The sequence below is a fragment of the Pseudophryne corroboree genome, chromosome 6 (genome assembly GCF_028390025.1).
Source record: "Pseudophryne corroboree isolate aPseCor3 chromosome 6, aPseCor3.hap2, whole genome shotgun sequence".
Taxonomy (NCBI): Eukaryota; Metazoa; Chordata; class Amphibia; order Anura; family Myobatrachidae; genus Pseudophryne; species Pseudophryne corroboree.
In genome coordinates this window covers 531,186,511-531,206,667 of record NC_086449.1, presented here as the reverse complement: position 1 = coordinate 531,206,667, position 20,157 = coordinate 531,186,511, and the positions used below count along the sequence as shown (strand labels likewise).

Genomic DNA, 20,157 nt, shown 5'->3' with positions numbered 1-20,157 from the left:
AATCACATTGGTTTGAGCCACTTAAAACCGTGGATCTGAAATATCTCACGTGGAAAGTGGTCATGTTATTAGCCTTGGCTTCAGCCTGGCGAGTGTCAGAATTGGCGGCTTTATCATGTAAAAGCCCTTATCTGATTTTCCATATGGATAGGGCAGAGTTGAGGACTCGTCCCCAATTTCTCCCTAAGGTGGTGTCAGCGTTTCACCTGAACCAGCCTATTGTGGTGCCGGCGGCTACTAGTGAATTGGAGGACTCCAAGTTGCTAGACGTTGTCAGGGCCCTGAAAATATGTTTCCAGGACGGCTGGAGTCAGAAAATCTGACTCGCTGTTTATCCTGTATGCACCCAACAAGCTGGGTGCTCCTGTTTCTAAGCAGTCTATTGCTCGCTGGATTTGTAGTACAATTCAGCTTGCACATTCTGTGGCAGGCATACCACAGCCAAAATCTGTAAAGGCCCATTCCACAAGGAAGGTGGGCTCATCTTGGGCGGCTGCCCGAGGGGTCTCGGCTTTACAACTTTGCCGAGCAGCTACTTGGTCAGGGGCAAATACGTTTGCAAAATTCTACAAATTTGATACCCTGGCTGAGGAGGACCTGGAGTTCTCTCATTCGGTGCTACAGAGTCATCCGCACTCTCCCGCCCGTTTGGGAGCTTTGGTATAATCCCCATGGTCCTTACGGAGTTCCCAGCATCCACTAGGACGTCAGAGAAAATAAGAATTTACTCACCGGTAATTCTATTTCTCGTAGTCCGTAGTGGATGCTGGGCGCCCATCCCAAGTGCGGATTGTCTGCAATACTTGTATATAGTTATTGTTAACTAAAGGGTTATTGTTGAGCCATCTGTTGAGGCTCAGTTGTTTTCATACTGTCAAACTGCATATAGTATCACGAGTTGTACGGTGTGATTGGTGTGGCTGGTATGAGTCTTACCCGGGATTCTAAATCCTTCCTTATTATGTCTGCTCGTCCGGGCACGGTGTCCTAACTGAGGCTTGGAGGAGGGTCATGGTGGGAGGAGCCAGTGCACACCAGGTAGTCATAAATCTTTCTAGAGTGCCCAGCCTCCTTCGGAGCCCGCTATTCCCCATGGTCCTTACGGAGTTCCCAGCATCCACTACGGACTACGAGAAATAGAATTACCGGTGAGTAAATTCTTATTTATACTGCTCTATATCAGGCAAATTTAGTCCCCCATTCTGAACTTGAGAAAACTTATCCGAGGCCGTTTATTGGCCCATATAAACTTAGATATGTGTGCGTTAAGAAGGAATAAGTCCGGTTTTGTGAGCAATATAGGGACCATCTGCAGTACGTAGAGCAATTTGGGAAAGCTTGTCATTTTGACAAGGTTACATCGTCCTAGGTTGAGAGGAAAATTTTGCCAGAGGCCTAGCTCAATTTTGATTTTAGTGAGAATAGGTTGGATATTGTAGGAGTAAAGAAGGGAGGGATCTGCGGGTAGTTGAATTCCTAGATAAGTGAGATGGGTGGGGGCCCATCGGAACGGAAAGGGGTGGCCCCAGCCTACAGTGGCTTGTCGAAATATGGCTAGGGCTTCTGATTTGTCATAATTAATTGAGAAGCCTGCAAAGGAAGAAAAGCAGGTTATAGCTTCTTGTAGTGCCGGGATTGATTGTTTGGGATTCGAAGTGAGAAGGAGGATATCATCCGCGAATGCTATGATTTTCAATTCTTGAGTGCCAATCAAGATGCCTCTGAAACTAGTTAAACTGACAATGTGGCGTATAAAGGGTTCTAAGGCTAAATTGAAATGGAGGGGAGAGAGGGGGCATCCCTGTCTGGTTCCTATTTCGAGAGTAAAAGAAGTGGAAGAGACATTGTTGACCATCACTTGCGCCGTAGGGGTAGTATAGAGGGAGTTGACAAGACCACAAAACCTCTCCCCGAAATGTTGGTGGCGTAGGACCCGATCAAGGTGAGGCCAGGCGATCTTGTCAAAGGCCTTTTCTGTGTCTAGGTTAATCAAGATGTTATCGACTAAGTTATGGGAGCGAGAGTGAGTAATAGCGGCCAGAGCTGCCCTAATGCCTTTCACAGATTGCCTATTTCTAAGGAAGCCCAACTGGGCTGGTGATATGATACAAGACAGACAAGATTGTAAGCGAGTGGCCATTAGTTTGGTTAAGATTTTAAAGTCCTGATTTAAGAGGTATATCGGTCTGTAGGAACTGGGAAGGTAGGGGTCTTTGCCAGGTTTTGCTATGACAATGATTTTAGCCTCATTGAACATAATAGGGGTTTGTTTGGAAGAAAGAATGTGATTGTAGAGGGATGTGAGAGTAGGGGCCAATTCATCACGCATCATTTTGTAAAATTCTGTGCTAAAGCCGTCGGGGCCAGGGCTTTTGTTATTAGGTAAGCTTTTAATAGTGTCTATAACCTCTTCAGTGGTAATTGAGCTGTCTAGTAGGTCTCTTTCTTCCTGAGAGAGGATCGGGAGATCAACGGATTTCAGAAAGAATAGTTAGCAGCAGGGTCGTCAGGGCCCTTAGTGTACAAGGAGCGGTAGAAGTGCATAAATTCGGTGCAAATAGAGTCAGGGTCTGAAACCAATTTACCGGAGATGTCAAGTGCGGGATTTGGGACCCTTAATCAAAGTAGCTAATAGTCTGCCCAATTTATTGCCCCATCTGTGAAACTTATTCCTTTGATAGTCATAGGAGAGTTGAGCCCGTTCAGTGAGGAAAGTGTCGTATATGAGCTTTGCTGAGAGATAAGCCTCCTTACAGGCTGGGGTGTCGTGTTTGTATCTCCGATATGAGGAGGTAAGCGACGCACTCAGAGTCTGCAACCGCGAAGATAATTTTTTCTTCTTGGAGTGGGTATAGGACATAACATGCCCTCGAAGGACCGCCTTAGCAGCACCCCAAAATACAGGGGAGTCTAGCGTTTGTTCACTATTGTCCAAAGTGTAATTAAGTCAGGATTGTTTGAGGTGGAGAAGAAAGTCAGTGGAGTGGCGGAGATATGCTGGAAAGCGCCAACATGGGGGGCCACGAGGAGACAGTCATTCGGATGTCTATTGATATAGGGGCATGATCTGAGATAATGATGTCTGCAATAGACGTATGTGGAACCTTGGGGAAGAGGATGTGGAAGTGAAGATATAATCAATGCAAGAGTGGGGATGAGAATAAAATGAAAAGTTTTTCTGGGTTGGGTAAAAGATGCGCCAAGGGTCAAGTAAGTCGAGTTGTGTGCAAAAAGAAGACAGCAGTTGAGAGGTGGAAAGAGAGACAGAAGCACTTACCCGAGATCTGTCCATGGATGGGTCAAATACCAGATTGAAATCGCCACCCACAACCAAGTTCTGGCCGCCCCACTGTAGGAGCGTCGATAGGAGAGCTGCAAAGAAAGAGTCAGGGGAGACATTGCGAACATATATATTAAGGAAGGTATACATGGTATTATCGATTAGTGCGTCAAGTAAAACAAATCTACCTTCAGGGTCAATATGTTTCCTACTGATCGAGTGGTGTAAGCTAGCACGGAAAATGATGGCCACTCCCCGGGATTTAGTGTGATATGGGGCCGAGATGCATTCCCCTATCCAAGAAGCCCGTAAGTAGTTCCAAGGGTCGTCTAACCAGTGCGTTTCCTGAAGAAATACAGTCTGAGGAGCCATACGTTTTAAATGCGAGACTACTTTCTTTCTTTTAACGGGATGATTAAGCCCCTCCACATTTGAGGAGATTATGCGTAACGGGGTATTGTGAGAAACTCCAGTATCATGAGAGTGTGGGGAGGCCACAGAAGCCATATTAACCCACACCTACAGTCGGAGACAATGTGTTGAATATGTGAAAGGTAAGATAGGGCCCCACCCCGTCCCAGCGAGCGGGGGGAGGACAACCTAGGAGGGGCATGAGTCCCCGGGTCAGACAGACAAAACAAACCAAAAAACATAGAAATATTAACGCGAACAGTAAGAACTGTAAACAGGTTAGGAGTGAGCTAGGAGCATTCATGCCTCACACACATGGCACTCCACATACGAGACCCGAGAGAAAGGATCGGGATAATGATGAGCAATAAGCTAGCAGGTAATAGTCAAAGTCAAGTATCGGGTAAGGAGAAGTATAGCTTCGTCTCTCCTGGGTCATCAAAGAACATTTGTTTGCCGTTCTCAAAGAGCCGGAGGCGGTCTGGGTAGAGGAGAGAGAATTTGACCTTGGTGTCAAAGAGGTGTTTGCAAATGGGAGCAAACTCTCTGCCAAACGCAGACAGTGCTGATAAATCTTGAAAGATGAGGAGGCGATCTCCGTTGTAGGATAAGGAGGCCGTTTTACGATAGTGGTCAAGAAGCCTCAACTTGTCGGCATAGTTCAAGATTCTCATTATGACGGGACGGGGACGTCCAGCGGGACTCCTCCGGCCCAAGCCTGTGAGCTCTCTGTTATGAGTGGGACTCCTTTAAGATCCATATCTAGTTGCTCCGAGATGCCAGATGAGAGGAGATCCATGAGTTCGTGACCCTTGACCGATTCCGGGATGCTGATGACCCTCAGATTACGCTTGCTGCGGTTTTCAAGATCAACGATCTTCTCTGATAGGTCAGCAATCTCCGATTGGTTGGCTTGTATGGTTCTCTGGGCTGAGGACAAGTCATCTTCCAGCGTGGAAATCCGCTGTTCCACTTCGTCTAAACGTGTGGAGTGTTGGTTGAGTTGGGTTAGCGTGGATTCGATGGCTTCCTTAATGCCAGCTAGTTTGTCGTCCAGCAGGGGGCCCAGAACAGCCACCAGGTCATTATGCTTAATTTTCGGCTGCTTAACAGGCGGTCTGGATCTACGTGTGCATTGAATCGCAGAGCATGAGGTTGAGCGGTCGGAGGAGTTACCACCACGGGTTCCGTCACAAGATGGCAGTGAAGCCCCCCGCAGAAGTCATTGATGTAGGAATTAGGAACTTTTCCATGCAGTCGTAGAATAGTAACCGCTGCGGAGGTGTGCAGAAAGTAAGAGATGCCAGGGATGTGTTGGGTCTCGCACGTGAAGCGCCAGGCCAGTACGGTGTCGCATTACCGCGGACTCAATGCAGACATCTAGGTCCGGGGCCAGCCCATATAGAGGGCAAGATGGAATAAACATAGTTTGCCTATATAAGACATCCTGAAGAGAGCCAATTGAATGGTGGGTGATGTGCGAGGAAGAGGGTAGCGAACTGAAGCAGGTAGATAGTGTCCCTGTCTTGGAGAGGGGGGGGGAGAGTTCCTCACCACACCGCTAATACAGCACAATATCAGCAGTGCGGCTCCCGTCTTCCACCGTCACCAGTCCCCAGTGTAGCCTGAAGGGTGATAGATACTGTGGCCAGCGGCCCACGTGGCGCGCCAAGGGTGCAGGCTGCTGCTTTGTTTCTGTAGATGGCAAAAAGGGGGGGGGGGCAGCGGGATGTGTGAATGGAAGATCCCGGTGGTGGGCCAGCAGGAGATGGTGTCTGGAAGCTGTACAGGACACTTTACCAGTAATGCTGCTGGCTGTGCAGTGTTGGTGTCCTCTCCCCTGCACTCCGCTCCGTTCCAGTCAGCAGCAGGGGGGAGAGAGCCGCCGGGTCCCGCCGCCGTGTCTAGGAAGCCGATCGCGGCACCGCCAGCCGGGTCCAGGAGCAGCAATCGCGGGTCAGGGAGGGACGGTCACCGCAGGTATCCAGGTCCGGGGGCCGCCAGAAGGAGAGAGGTAGGGCTGTGCGCCGTTAATACGGCGCGGCTTGAAGTCCGGCGGGTTGGATGTTAAATTGAGGCCCCGGATTCAGAGCCCAATGTAGGCCGCAGTCCGCGGGAGCTTTCCCGTCGCTCCCCGACTCCGCGGCTTCAGACGATCGGCAGCAAAGGAGGCAGGGGGGAGTATAGAAGGGAAGGAAGGGGCAAATGAGCGGGTTCGAGTGGGTTAGGAGGGAGACAGGGTGAGTTTAGAGCAGGAGCTGCAGAAAGCTGTGACTGCTCTCCTCCGGTGTTAGTCCACGCCCCGTAGGGGCCATGTTATGTAAGAGAGTATTTTCATGCAGAGTCGGCATCAGGTAAAGTGGCAGATGCAGCAGTGTGTTATTACTGTGACACATGTATGTGTGATGGTGGGGTGACCTACAGTAGGTGTTTAAGTTGTGTGATCTGGGTGTGATTTGTGGATAGTTAATCCTGTTCAGGTAGTTAATATCAGTGTAGGGATGTTCATATATCCTATGTCATTGCTGAGCGTGTGGGTATGTGTGTGTGTGTGTGTGTGTGTATATGTATGTATGTATGTATATGTGTATATATATATATATATATATATATATATATATATATATATATACACATACATACATACATTACAAAGATAAATATACTCCAATATGCACTCTGGAGCAGATTTTTATGCAGGTCTGCCATAGTTGCGCTGCTTGCACATAACTAAATGCGGCTATTAGCCCATGTGCCGGGTTCCATACATTTATGTGACCGCATACCTCCCAACATGGCCCTCTCCAGGAGGGACAGAATGCGCTGCTCCTGGACTTCCCTCTTAAGTTATGATCGCCATCACCTGTGTTGAAACACCTTTCTTATCCATTAACCTGTTCAACACAGGTGCCAGCAATCATAAATTAGTTGAAAAGTCCAGAAGCAGCGCATTGTGTCCCTCCTGGAGAGGGTTGTGTTGGGAGGTATGTGACCGCTTGTTCATATAGTGGGGATTAGCACGCACTTGTACTATTCTTATATTCTGATGCAAGGAAGTCCTCTGAGAATATCTGCATATTACGCACAGGTTCATCTACATAATATGCACAGGTTCAACTACATGCCCTCAACATGTTCTCTCTGATATCCACCGTCTTGTGCAAACATTCAGTGTCAGTCACTTAGATGACATTTCTTCCCAATTATGGAGTTTAGTCTTGTGGGATGTTTTGGGTTTTTTTTTTTTTTTTTAAATATTAACCTACCTCACATTTTTGGCAAGGAAAACTATGATCTTAATAAAATATATAAGAAGGATATTTGATTAATTATCTTTGTTTTGTTGATATGTGGTCAGGGTTGTAATCATAGTTTGTATTTTGTCCTAGTTTAGATTATGCAACCTGTGTGCATATTCTTGCTGTACTTCCGTAATCCCCTTGCCTCTAAAGAGGACGAGTAATTTTTTACATAGCAGTCAATAAGTCTTCAGTAATAGTGACCTTGCTGCCATAATCTGCATGTTTACATTCAATATACGTTGTCTATTATTAAAAATAATAACAAACAGAAAAACACATTAAAATTTACCGCCTTTATACATTCGTATTGAATCTAGTAGAGGACAAAAGGTACATAAAGCCAAAATCCAGAAGGAGATTGCTGCAAGTACTATACATTTTATCTTGCTCCAGGTTACATGCTTTGTAAAATAGAGAACAAACTAAATTAAGTAATCCTGTGTAAAGCCATTTACAGAATTGTGTAACAGCATTATGTTTATTATTATTTTCAGCCAAGTATTTACAAGAGAACAGTGGAAATATTGCAAGGCTGGAACCCTTTTATTTCCGAAAAGAAAAAAGATGAAAAAGTCCACTTGTTGGTAAGTTTCTCTTAGTGATGTCATGCACAGATATTTTTTTTTTTTACTTTGTAGTAATAAATAATACATAGAAATGTAAGTAGAAAAAAGTTATTGTATTGCTTGAAACCCACTATATATATATATATATATATATATATATATATATATATGTGTGTGTGTGTGTGTGTATGTGTGTGTGTGTATATATATATATATATATATATATATATATATTAGAATAGAAAAGAGATTATTGCGCCACATGTGTACAACAACAGCAATTTAAGAACCAAAGGTATAAATATATCAAAAATAATTGACACTCCCTAAGGGTTCCCTGTAGCAAGAGATTAATAACACACACGGGGGTGGGGGATATAGCGTCCAATGGTGTACAAGCATTTACAAGCATAGGGCATTATTTAAGAATACATCATAAAAGATTTAAAAAAAAAAAACGGATACACAAAATATGAGAATAAAAAAACATCAATATTCTAAAAAGATAAAACACAATGCTTATCTTTTAAAATGGAGGGTCAGTTTAGAGGTGTACCTCTAAACTGACCCTCCATTTTAAAAGATAAGCATTGTGTTTTTATCTTTTTAGAATATTGATGTTTTTTTATTCTCATATTTTGTGTATCCGTTTAAAAAAAATAAAAATCTTTTATGATGTATTCTTAAATAATGCCCTATGCTTGTAAACCTTTATCCCACCCTTCTCTTTTATGAATTAAATTGAATTTTATAATTTTATCTGAACGTATCCAGCCACTTCTTCATATTTTATCCAAAAAACCATTAGACACCGTTGGTCGCTGGCGCCCCCATCCCCCCTTTTTTTTCCATCTCCTAATCTTAGTCACTTTATCCCTGCCTAATCTGCTTGGAGGCTAGCTGACACCTTATACCTATAAAGGAGTGTCTACGGTTGGGTCTATTGTTATAACCCTATATATTGTCTACCTACATAAACCTGTGGCGCCGTACTACCACTATTTCATATATTTAGATCTACTTACTTTTATTGAATCTCTCGAAGACACCATTGGTCGCTATATCCCCCACCCCCCTGTGTTATATCTATCTATCTATCTATCTATCTATCTATCTATCTATCTATCTATCTATCTATCTATCTATCTATCTATCTCTATCTCTATCTTGGACCATTTTGTGAGTATTTTTATTACAAGATTTAACCAGATAACGTATATGTATATAATCAGGGCCGGACTAAGGGCCACATAGGCCTTGAGCTGAAAATATTCAGTGGTCTATTGTGAGGAAGGGGTTAGGTGTGATCCGTGCTGTGTGGGTGTGTCCAGAGTCATGTGGGCGTGTACATACCCTACACTATCAGCTCCAATGTTTCTCTAAATATGTAAATATAAAAAAATACATACATTTGTAAGAAAAATCGAAATGCAATCTTAATAGATATGATATATAACCAACCATGTGGCCACCTGGTGGCTAGTGATAATCATGCTACCATGATGATGGGCCTATTTTTATGTGGAGGCCTGGAGCTGGAGCTCCATCCGCCCAATTGTTAATTTGGCCCTGTATATAATGCATCATGTTGAGTGCAGTATATAATAATCAATTACAGATTTCAAGTTTCTTGTTTTTGTCCTTCAGTAGTATTTCAGGCAATTTAGTATAGAATAGAATACAACACTCAAAATCATATTCTGTAGCTATTCAGCTGGCCAGGATAGTCATATATAACTTCATACTGGGGTAAATAGAGATTTAATTTGTGACTGCTTGAACAAGGTACAGGAAGAAAGCATTCTGAAAAAGTGCACAAGAATATAAGTATTGGAAAACTAGGGAGGGGAGCAAATACTAATTGTACTAACTGTGAAACTCCTGGGGCAGATTTTTAGCATTTGCTATGGGAGTGTCCTGAAATTTCCAAATTTTGTTTTAAAGTGTATTAGAAAAACTCAAATACACATTCCTCTTCATCATCCAGGGATTTGTATATTTGGGATCTGCATGAAGGACTCTATGCCGCCCTAGATTGTAAGCTCCTTAGAGTAGGGCCCTCTTTTCTTCTGTTCTCACAGCCTTCTTATCTCGCAATTCAATTACAACTCTCTCCTACTCAGCAACCGTCTATACCCGCATCTCCTCTCGCTCGTGACCGTTCACCTCTTCCAACAACTGCCAGCCCCTAGTATGCTAATTGCTCCTTTTCTTCCTTTCGTCTCGGCTGTATTGTGTACTGAGAACTGTAGTGCTAATTGTTACCTGTGCTCTGTTTTAGTTTTTCAGTAATTGTAATTTTCTCTGACGTCCTAAGTGGATGCTGGGGACTCCGTCAGGACCATGGGGATTAGCGGCTCCGCAGGAGACAGGGCACAAAACTAAAGCTTTAGGATCAGGTGGTGTGTACTGGCTCCTCCCCCAAGCCTCAGTTAGGTTTTTGTACCCGTCCGGGCAGGGTGCAATCTAGGTGGCTCTCTTAAGGAGCTGCTTAGAAAAAGTTTTTAGGTTTCTTATTTTCAGTGAGTCCTGCTGGCAACAGGCTCACTGCATCGAGGGACTTAGGGGAGAGAAGTTCAACTCACCTGCGTGCAGGATGGATTGGCTTCTTAGGCTACTGGACACCATTAGCTCCAGAGGGAGTCTGAACACAGGTCTCACCCTGGGGTTCGTCCCGGAGCCGCGCCGCCGACCCCCCTTGCAGATGCTGAAGATTGAAGGTCCAGAAACTGGCGGCAGAAGGCTTTTCAGTCTTCATGAAGGTAGCGCACAGCACTGCAGCTGTGCGCCATTGTTGTCACACACTTCACACCAACGGTCACGGAGGGTGCAGGGCGTTGCTGGGGGCGCCCTGGGCAGCAATGTATAATACCTTATTCTGGCTAAAAATACATCACATATAGCCCCTGGAGGCTATATGGATGTATTTAACCCCTGCCAGGTCTCAGAAAAACGGGAGAAGAAGCCCGCCGAAAAGGGGGCGGGGCCTATTCTCCTCAGCACACAGCACCATTTTCCCTCACAGAAATGCTGGTGGGAAGGCTCCCAGGCTCTCCCCTGCACTGCACTACAGAAACAGGGTTAAAACAGAGAGGGGGGGCACTTATTTGGCGATATGTATATATATATTAAAATGCTATAAGGGAAAAACACTTATATAAAGGTTGTCCCTGTATAATATAGCGTTTTTGGTGTGTGCTGGCAAACTCTCCCTCTGTCTCCCCAAAGGGCTAGTGGGGTCCTGTCCTCTATCAGAGCATTCCCTGTGTGTGTGCTGTGTGTCGGTACTTGTGTGTCGACATGTATGAGGACGATATTGGTGAGGAGGCGGAGCAATTGCCGGTAATGGTGATGTCACTCTCTAGGGAGTCGACACCGGAATGGATGGCTTATTTAAGGAATTACGTGATAATGTCAACACGCTGCAAGGTCGGTTGACGACATGAGACGGCCGGCAAACCAATTAGTACCTGTCCAGGCGTCTAAAACACCGTCAGGGGCGTTAAAACGTCCTTTTTACCTCAGTCGGTCGACACAGACACGGACACTGACTCCAGTGTCGACGGTGAAGAAACAAACGTATTTTCCTTTAGGGCCACACGTTACTTGTTAAGGGCAATGAAGGAGATGTTACATATTTCTGATACTACAAGTACCACAAAAAAGGGTATTATGTGGAGTGTGAAAAAACTACATGTGGTTTTTCCTGAATCAGATAAATTAAATGAAGTGTGTGATGATGCGTGGGTTTCCCCCGATAGAAAATTATTGGCGGTATACCCTTTCCCGCCAGAAGTTATGGCGCGTTGGGAAACACACCTTAGGGTGGATAAGGCGCTCACACGCTTATAAAAACAAGTGGCGTTACCGTCTCCAGATACGGACGCCCTCAAGGAGCCAACTGATAGGAGGTTGGAAAATATCCTAAAAAGTATATACACACATACTGGTGTTATACTGCGACCAGTGATCGCCTCAGCCTGGATGGGCAGCGCTGGGGTGGCTTGGTCGGATTCCCTGACTGGAAATATTGATACCCTTGACAGGGACAGTATTTTATTGACTATAGAGCATTTAAAAGATGCATTTCTATATATGCGAAACTCTGGCATCAAGAGTAAGTGCGATGTCCATATCTGCCAGACGATGTTTATGGACACGACAGTGGTCAGGTGATGCAGATTCCAAACGGCACATGGAAGTATTGCCGTATAAAGGGGAGGAGTTATTTGGGGTCGGTCCATCGGACCTGGTGGCCACGGCAACAGCTAGAAAATCCACCTTTTTTACCCCAAGTCACAGAAAAAGACATAGTCTTTTCAGCCTCAGTCCTTTCGTCCCCATAATATCTGCCCAGGGATAGAGGTAAGGGAAGAAGACTGCAGCAGGCAGCCCATTCCCAGGAACAGAAGCCTTCCACCGCTTCTGCCAAGTCCTCAGCATGACGCTGGGGCCGTACAAACAGGTGCGGTGGGGGGTCGTCTCAAGAGTTTCAGCACGCAGTGGGCTCACTCGCAAGTGGACCCCTGGATCCTACAAGTAGTATCCCAGGGGTACAGATTGGAAATTCGAGACGTCTCCCCCTCGCAAGTTCCTGAAGTTTGCTTTACCAACGTCTACCTCCGACAGGGAGGCAGTATTGGAAACAATTCACAAGCTGTATTCCCAGCAGGTGATAATCAAAGTACCCCTCCTACAACAAGTAAAGGGGTATTATTCCACACTATATTGTGGTACTGAAGCCAGACGGCTCGGTGAGACCTATTCTAAATGGAGTCACTCAGAGCAGTGATAGCGAACCAGGAAGAAGGGGACTATATGGTGTCCCTGGACATCAAGGATGCTTACCTCCATGTCCAAATTTGCCCTTCTCACAAAGGGTACCTCAGGTTCGTGGTACAAAACTGTCACTATCAGTTTCAGACGCTGCCGTTTGGATTGTCCACGGCACCCCGGGTCTTTACCAAGGTAATGGCCGAAATGATGATTCTTCTTCAAAGAAAAGGCGTCTTAATTATCCCTTACTTGGACGATCTCCTGATAAGGGCAAGGTCCAGAGAACAGTTGGAGGTCTGAGTAGCACTATCTTAAGTAGTTCTACGACAGCACGGGTGGATTCTAAATATTCCAAAATCGCAGCTGTCTCCGACGACACGTCTGCTGTCCCTAGGGATGATTCTGGACACAGTCCAGAAAAAGGTGTTTCTCCCGGAGGAGAAAGCCAGGGAGTTATCCGAGCTAGTCAGGAACCTCCAAAAACCAGGAAAAGTGTCAGTGCATCATTGCACAAGGGTCCTGGGAAACATGGTGGCTTCTTACGAAGCGATTCCATTCGGCAGATTTCACGCAAGAACTTTTCAGTGGGATCTGCTGGACAAATGGTCCGGATCGCATCTTCAGATGCATCAGCGGATAACCCTGTCTCCAAGGACAAGGGTGTCTCTTCTGTGGTGGCTGCAGAGTGCTCATCTACTAAAGGGCCACAGTTATGCATTCAGGACTGGGTCCTGGTGACCACGGATTCCAGCTTGAAAGGCTGGGGAGCAGTCACACAGGGAAAAAATTTCCAGGGAGTGTGATCAAGTCTGGGGACTTCTCTCCGCATAAATATACTGGAGCTAAGAGCAATTTACAATGCTCTAAGCTTAGCAAGACCTCTGCTTCAAGGTCAGCCGGTATTGATCCAGTGGGACAACATCACGGCAGTCGCCCACGTAAACAGACAGGGCGGCACAAGAAGCAGGAGGACAATGGCAGAAACTGCAAGGATTCTTCGCTGGGCGGAAAATCATGTGATAGCACTGTCAGCAGTTTTCATTCCGGGAGTGGACAACTGGGAAGCAGACTTCCTCAGCACGACCTCCACCCGGGAGAGTGGGGACTTCATCGAGAAGTTTTTTCCACATGATTGTGCACCGTTGGGAAAGACCAAAGGTGGACATGATGGCGTCCCGCCTGAACAAAAAACTGGACAGGTATTGCGCTAGGTCAAGAGACCCTCAGGCAATAGCTGTGGACGTTCTGGTAACACCAGGGGTGTACCAGTCGGTGCATGTGTTCCCTCCTCTGCTTCTCATACCAAAGGTACTGAGAATTATAAGACGTAGAGGAGTAAGAACTATACTCGTGGCTCCGGATGGGCCAAGAAGGACTTGGTACCCGGAACTTCAAGAGATGCTCACAGAGGACTCAGGGCCTCTGCCGATAAGAAGGGACTTGTTTCAGCAAGTACCATGTCTGTTCCAAGACTTACCGCGGCTGCGTTTGACGGCATGGCGGTTGAACGCCGGATCCTAAGGGAAAAAGGCATTCCGGAAGAGGTCATTCCTACCCTGGTCAAAGCCAGGAAGGAGGTGACCGCACAACATTATCACCACATGTGGCGAAAATATGTTGCGTGGTGTGAGGCCAGGAAGGCCCCACGAAGAAATTTCAACTCGGTCGATTCCTGCATTTCCTGCTAACAGGAGTGTCTATGGGCCTCAAATTGGGGTCCATTAAGGTTCAAATTTCGGCCCTGTCGATTTTCTTCCAGAAAGAATTGGCTTCAGTTCCTGAAGTCCAGAAATTTGACAAGGGAGTACTGCATATACAACCCCCTTTTGTGCCTCCAGTGGCACTGTGGGATCTCAACGTAGTCCTGGGATTCCTCAAATCACGTTGGTTTAAACCGCTCAAATCTGTGGATTTGAAATATCTCACATGGAAAGTGACCATGATGTTGGCCCTGGCCTCGGCCAGGCGAGTGTCAGAATTGGCGGCTTTGTCTCACAAAAGCCCATATCTGATTGTCCATTCGGACAGGGCAGAGCTGCGGACTCGTCCCCAGTTTCTCCCTAAGTTGGTGTCAGCGTTTCATCTGAACCAGCTTATTGTGGTACCTGCGGCTACTAGAGACTTGGAGGACTCCAAGTTGCTAGATGTTGTCAGGGCCCTGAAAATATAGATTTCCAGGACGGCTGGAGTCAGGAAAACTGACTTGCTGTTATCCTGTATGCACCCAAAAAACTGGGTGCTCTTGCTTCTAAGCAGACGATTGCTAGTTGAATGTGTAGTACAATTCAGCTTGCACATTCTGTGGCAGGACTGCCACAGCCAAAATATATAAATGCCCATTCCACAAGGAAGGTGGGCTCTTCTTGGGCGACTGCCCGAGGGGTCTCGGCTTTACAACTTTGCCGAGCTGCTACTTGGTCAGGGGCACACCCTGGCTGAGGAGGACCTGGAGTTCTCTCACTCGGTGCTGCAGAGTCATCCGCACTCTCCCGCCCGTTTGGGAGCTTTGGTATAATCCCCATGGTCCTGACGGAGTCCCCAGCATCCACTTAGGACGTCAGAGAAAATAAGATTTTACTTACCGATAAATCTATTTCTCGTAGTCCGTAGTGGATGCTGGGCGCCCATCCCAAGTGCGGATTGTCTGCAATACTTGTACATAGTTGTTGTTACAAAAAAATCGGGTTGTTATTGTTGTGAGCCGTCTGTTCAGAGGCTCCTACGTTTGTCATACTGTTAACTGGGTTCAGATCACAAGTTATACGGTGTGATTGGTGTGGCTGGTATGAGTCTTACCCGGGATTCAATATCCTTCCTTATTGTGTACGCTCGTCCGGGCACAGTATCCTAACTGAGGCTTGGAGGAGGGTCATAGGGGGAGGAGCCAGTACACACCACCTGATCCTAAAGCTTTAGTTTTGTGCCCTGTCTCCTGCGGAGCCGCTAATCCCCATGGTCCTGACGGAGTCCCCAGCATCCACTACGGACTACGAGAAATAGATTTATCGGTAAGTAAAATCTTATTTTAAGTTTTGTGTACCCTGCATTGTTCTAATGTGTGCCTTATGTATGTGGCTGCGAACCACTTGTGGCGCCTTATAAGTAAAATGTAATAAGAATATGGCTTCTGTGCTTCATCTAAACATTAGCAATCTAAGGGGGTATCCTATTAGCCGCTGTAATTTGCCACATGAAAGAAGACAGGCTTTTATCGCAATAAAAGCCTGATGGTCATTTCAGGCTATCCATTTGTTTTATGCAGCAAATTACCCTATTTCACACACAACCACATAGGGTCTGCAAAAAGTCGCAAACCTATGTGCTTTTGTAGCACCTACCATGGAGAAAATGGACACTTATAGTTAAAACAAAATCACTAATATGCATCGGTATCGGAGCTAATAGGATATCCCCAGGCTAGTCAATTGGCCGCAGTAAATTATCGTGGCTAATTGATCACCGCCCTATGTATGTTGGCAAAGTTTTGCATAGCTAGACATTGGTTGGCTTCTGTCACGTCACGCTTCTTTAGAATGTGTTGCTCCGGCTTACTCAACTATCGGCCATAAGATGTTTTTATATGATAGCAGAAAGTAGCTTTGGAATCTAGTACATCAACATTTCTTTTACGTCCTAGAGGATGCTCGGGACTCCGTAAGGACCATGGGGTATAGACGGCTCCGCAGGAGACATGGGCACTGTAAAGCTTTAGAATGGGTGTGCACTTGATCCTCCCTCTATGCCCCTCCTCCAGACCTCAGTTAGTTCCTGTGCCCAGTGGAGACTGGATGCACTGCAGGGGAGCTCTCCTGAGTTTCTCTGAAAAAGCTTTTGTTAGGTTTATTATTTTCAGGGAGCACTGCTGTCAACAGGCTCCCTGCTTCGTGGGACTGAGTGGAGAGAAGCAGACCTACTTCTTAAGAGTTCAAGGGCTCTGCTTCTTAGGCTACTTGACACCATTACCTCCAGAGGGAGTCGGAACACAGGTCTCACCCTGGGGTTCGTCCCAGAGCCGCGCCGCCGTCCTCCTCACAGAGCCGGAAGATAGAAGCCGGGTGAGTATAAGAAGAAAGAAGACTTCAAAGGCGGCAGAAGACTTCAGATCTTCATGAGGTAACGCGCAGTGGTAACGCTGCGCGCCATTGCTCCCAGCTCACACACACGCACCACAGTAAGGGTGCAGGGCGCAGGGGGGGCGCCCTGGGCAGTATTAATATACCTCACATAACACTGGCTAAGTACATATATACACTATAAAGTATATATATTTCCGAATCCCCCGCCAGTATAAAGATTTAGAGCGGGAACGAAGCCCGCCGTTGGGGGGCGGAGCTTGTTTCCTCCAGCACTAACCAGCGCCATTTTTTCTCCTCATACAGAGAAGCGGCCCCAGACTCTCCCCTGCTGTTATTTAATAACAGAGGGACAAAACGAGGGGGGCACATTTATTTGGCGCAAAATATGTGGTGTTTTACAATTGTAATAAAAAGCGCTGACAGACTGGGGTTTTTTCTCTCAGTAAACAGTGGCGCTGGGTGTGTGCAGGCATACTCTCTCTCTGTCTCTCCTAAGGGCCTTATGGTGGGTCAATCCCCATAATATTAGGTATCCCTGTGTGTGTGGGGATGTTAGTACGTCTGTGTCGACATGTCTGAGGTGGAAGGCTCATCTAGGGAGGAGGCAGAGCGGAGGATTGTGGTGTCTCCGTCGGCGCCGCCGACACCTGATTGGATGAATATGTGGAATGTTTTAAATGCTAAGGTGACTTTATTGCAAAGTTTGGACAAAGCTGAGTCCAAGGCTTAAAGCAGGAAGCCAATCCATAGCTTTTACTGTGTCACAGGGCCCTTCGGGGTCGCAGAAACGTCCCTTTTCACATGTAGTAGACACCGATACCGACACGGATTCTGACTCCTGTGTCGACGGTGATGATGCTACGTGGCACCCAAGGGTGGCCAAGTGTATTCAATATATGATGGTAACAATTAAAGATGTTTTGCATATCACTGAGGACCTCTCTGTCTCTGACACAAGGGTCGGCATGTCTACGGGAAAGACTCCTGAGGTAACTTTTCCCCCATCTCACGAGCTGATCGCCCTGTTTGAAAAAGCTTGGGAAACTCCAGATAAAAAACTGCAGATTCTCAAGAAAATATTATGGCATTACCTTTCCACTCCCAGGACAGGTTATGGTAGGAATCCTCACCCACGGTGGACAAGGCATTTACGCGCTTGTAGAAAAAGGGTGGCGTTACCTTCCCCTGATACGGCAGCCCTTCAGAGTCCTGCTGATCGCAGACAGGAAACTACCTTAAAATCAATTTATACATACGGGTGCCCTACGAAGGCCGGCAGTAGTGTTGGCATGGGTGGGTAGCGCAGTTGCAGCGTGGGCAGATAACTGGTCATCTGTCATTGACACCCTAGATAAAGAAAAGATACCTTTTTGGTGACCTTGGGTCACATTAAAGAAGCAGCATAATATATGAGAGAAGCTGCGAGTGATATTGGGCGGTTGAGTTCAAGAGCCAATGCCATGGTGTTTTCTGTTAGACGGTCCCTGTGGACCTGCCAAGGGAAGACTTTACCTTACAAAAGTGAAGTTTTATTTGGGGAGGGCCTCGCGGATCGCGTTACACAGCGACCGCGGGTAAATCTACTCTTCTGCCTTATGTTTTCCCACAGGAAAAGAAAACACGGCAATATCAGATGCAGTCCCTTCGGTCGCATAAGTTCAGAAATGGGGGCTCTTCCTTCCTCGCCAGAGGTGGAGGTAGAGGGAAAAGAACATCAGCTACGGCTATTTCCCAGGGACAAAAGTCCTCCACAAAATCCACTACATGACGCGGGGGCTCCACTGAGGGAGCCAGCGCTGGTAGGGACACGTCTTCGACTCTTCAGACAAGTCTGGGTTCAGTCGGACTTGGATCCTTGGGTGGTAAAAATTGTATCCCAGGGATGCGAATTAGAATTCGAAGATGTGCCTCCTCACCGATTTTTCAAATCGGTCCTGCCAGTTTCCTCCTCAGAGAGGGAAACAGTGACAGCTGCCATACAGAAACTGTATCATCAGTAAGTGATTATCAAGGTTCTCCTTCATTAGGGGAAGGGGTTCTATTCAAGTCTTTTTTGTGGTCCTGAAAACGGATGGCTCGGTCAGGCCCATTCTGAATCTAAAATCCCTGAACCTATGTCTGAAAAGGTTCAAATTCGAGATGGAATCTCTCCATCCAGTGATCTCCAGCCGGGAAGGGGAGGTTTTTTATGGTGGCACTAGACATGAAGGATGCATACCTTCATGTCCCCATTTATCCTCCTCATCAGGCGTACCTGAGATTCGCTGTACAGGATTGTTATTCCCACATCCGTCAAGTTAATGGCGGACATGATGGTACTCCTGCACAAGCAAGACGTCACATTTATTCCATACTTAGACAATCTCCTGGTAAAGGCGAGTTCAAGGGAAAAATTGTTACAAAGCGTATCTCTCTCCCTGAGAATACTACAACAACACGGCGGAATACTTATTCTACCAACGTCACAGTTGGTTCCAAACTCGACTGCCGTTTTTGGACATGATTCTGGACACACAAAAACATAGGTCTTTCTCCCAGAGGAAAAAGCCCAAGTACGCCAGAACATGGTCAGAGACAAAATGAGTGTCCGTTCATCAATGCACTCATGTATTAGGAAAGATGGTGGCGGCCTACGAGGCCATTCCACACGGACTTTTCAGTGGGACCTTCTGGACAAGTGGTCAGGGTCCCACCTGCACATGCATCGGAGCCCTGTCCCCCGGGCCAGGGTCTCTTTCTCTCTCTCTCTCTCTCCTGCGGTGGCTCCAGAGTGCGCACCTTCTAGAGGGTCGCAGGTTTGGTGTTCAAAATTGGGTTCGTGTACCACGGACGCGAGCCTCCGAGGATGGGGAGCAGTCACACAGGAGAACAATGTTCAGAAAATATGGTCAGGCCAAGAGGCTTACCTACACATCAGTGTGCTGAAATTGAGGGCCATTTGCAACAGCCTCAAACTAGCGGAGAATTTTCTTCACAACCTGCCTGTTCTGATCTAGTCAGACAACGTCGCGGCAGTGACGCAGGGGAACCGCCAGGGCGGGACAAAAAGCAGAGCAGAAATGGCAGAAGCCACCAGGATTCTTCGCTGGGCGAAAAATCATGTAAGCGCTCTGTCAGAGGTCTTCTTTACAGAGGACACAATCTCCATCTAGGAGAGTGGGGACTTCATCAGGAAGTCTTTACAGTGGTGACAAGTCGTTGAGGACCTACTCATATAGACATGAGGGCATCACGCCTCAACAGGAAGATTCGGACGTATGGTCCCAGGTCGAGGGATCCTCAGGCACCGTGGGTGTTCAGTCGGTCTATGGGATCCCTCCACTTCCTCTCATCTCAAAAATATTGAGACTCATAAGACGAACAAGAGTGCAGACGATACTCATTGTTCCAGATTGGCCTCGAGAGGCCGGGTATGCAGATCTTCAGGGACTGCTCTCAGAAGATCAGTGGCCCCTTCCTCACAGGGAGAACCTGCTACTACAGGGGCCGTACGTGTTCCAAAACTTACCGCGGTTACGTTTGACGGCATGGCGGTTGAACACGAAATCCTAGGTAAAAAAAATTAAAAAAAGGGTATTCCAGAGGAGGTCATTCCTACTCTTATTAAAGTTAGAAAATATGTTACGGTGAAACACTATCATCGTATCTGGAGAAAATATGTGTCTTGGTGAGAAGCCAAGAATGTTCCTACTGAGGATTTCCAACTAGGACGTTTGCTCCATTTTCTACAGACGGCAGTGGACATG

At 46.6% G+C, this 20,157-nt stretch overlaps 1 protein-coding gene across 4 annotated transcripts in view; it reads left to right on the top strand.

Annotated features, from left to right (window-relative positions):
* Positions 1-20,157, top strand: part of VEZT (vezatin, adherens junctions transmembrane protein) — a 173,882-nt gene that overhangs the window by 68,056 nt on the left and 85,669 nt on the right. For all 4 annotated transcript variants that reach the window (XM_063927598.1, XM_063927599.1, XM_063927601.1 and 1 more), the window contains exon 3: positions 7,488-7,577. In XM_063927598.1, coding sequence (XP_063783668.1) covers positions 7,488-7,577 — 90 coding nt within the window. The remainder of the gene's footprint in view (positions 1-7,487; positions 7,578-20,157) is intronic.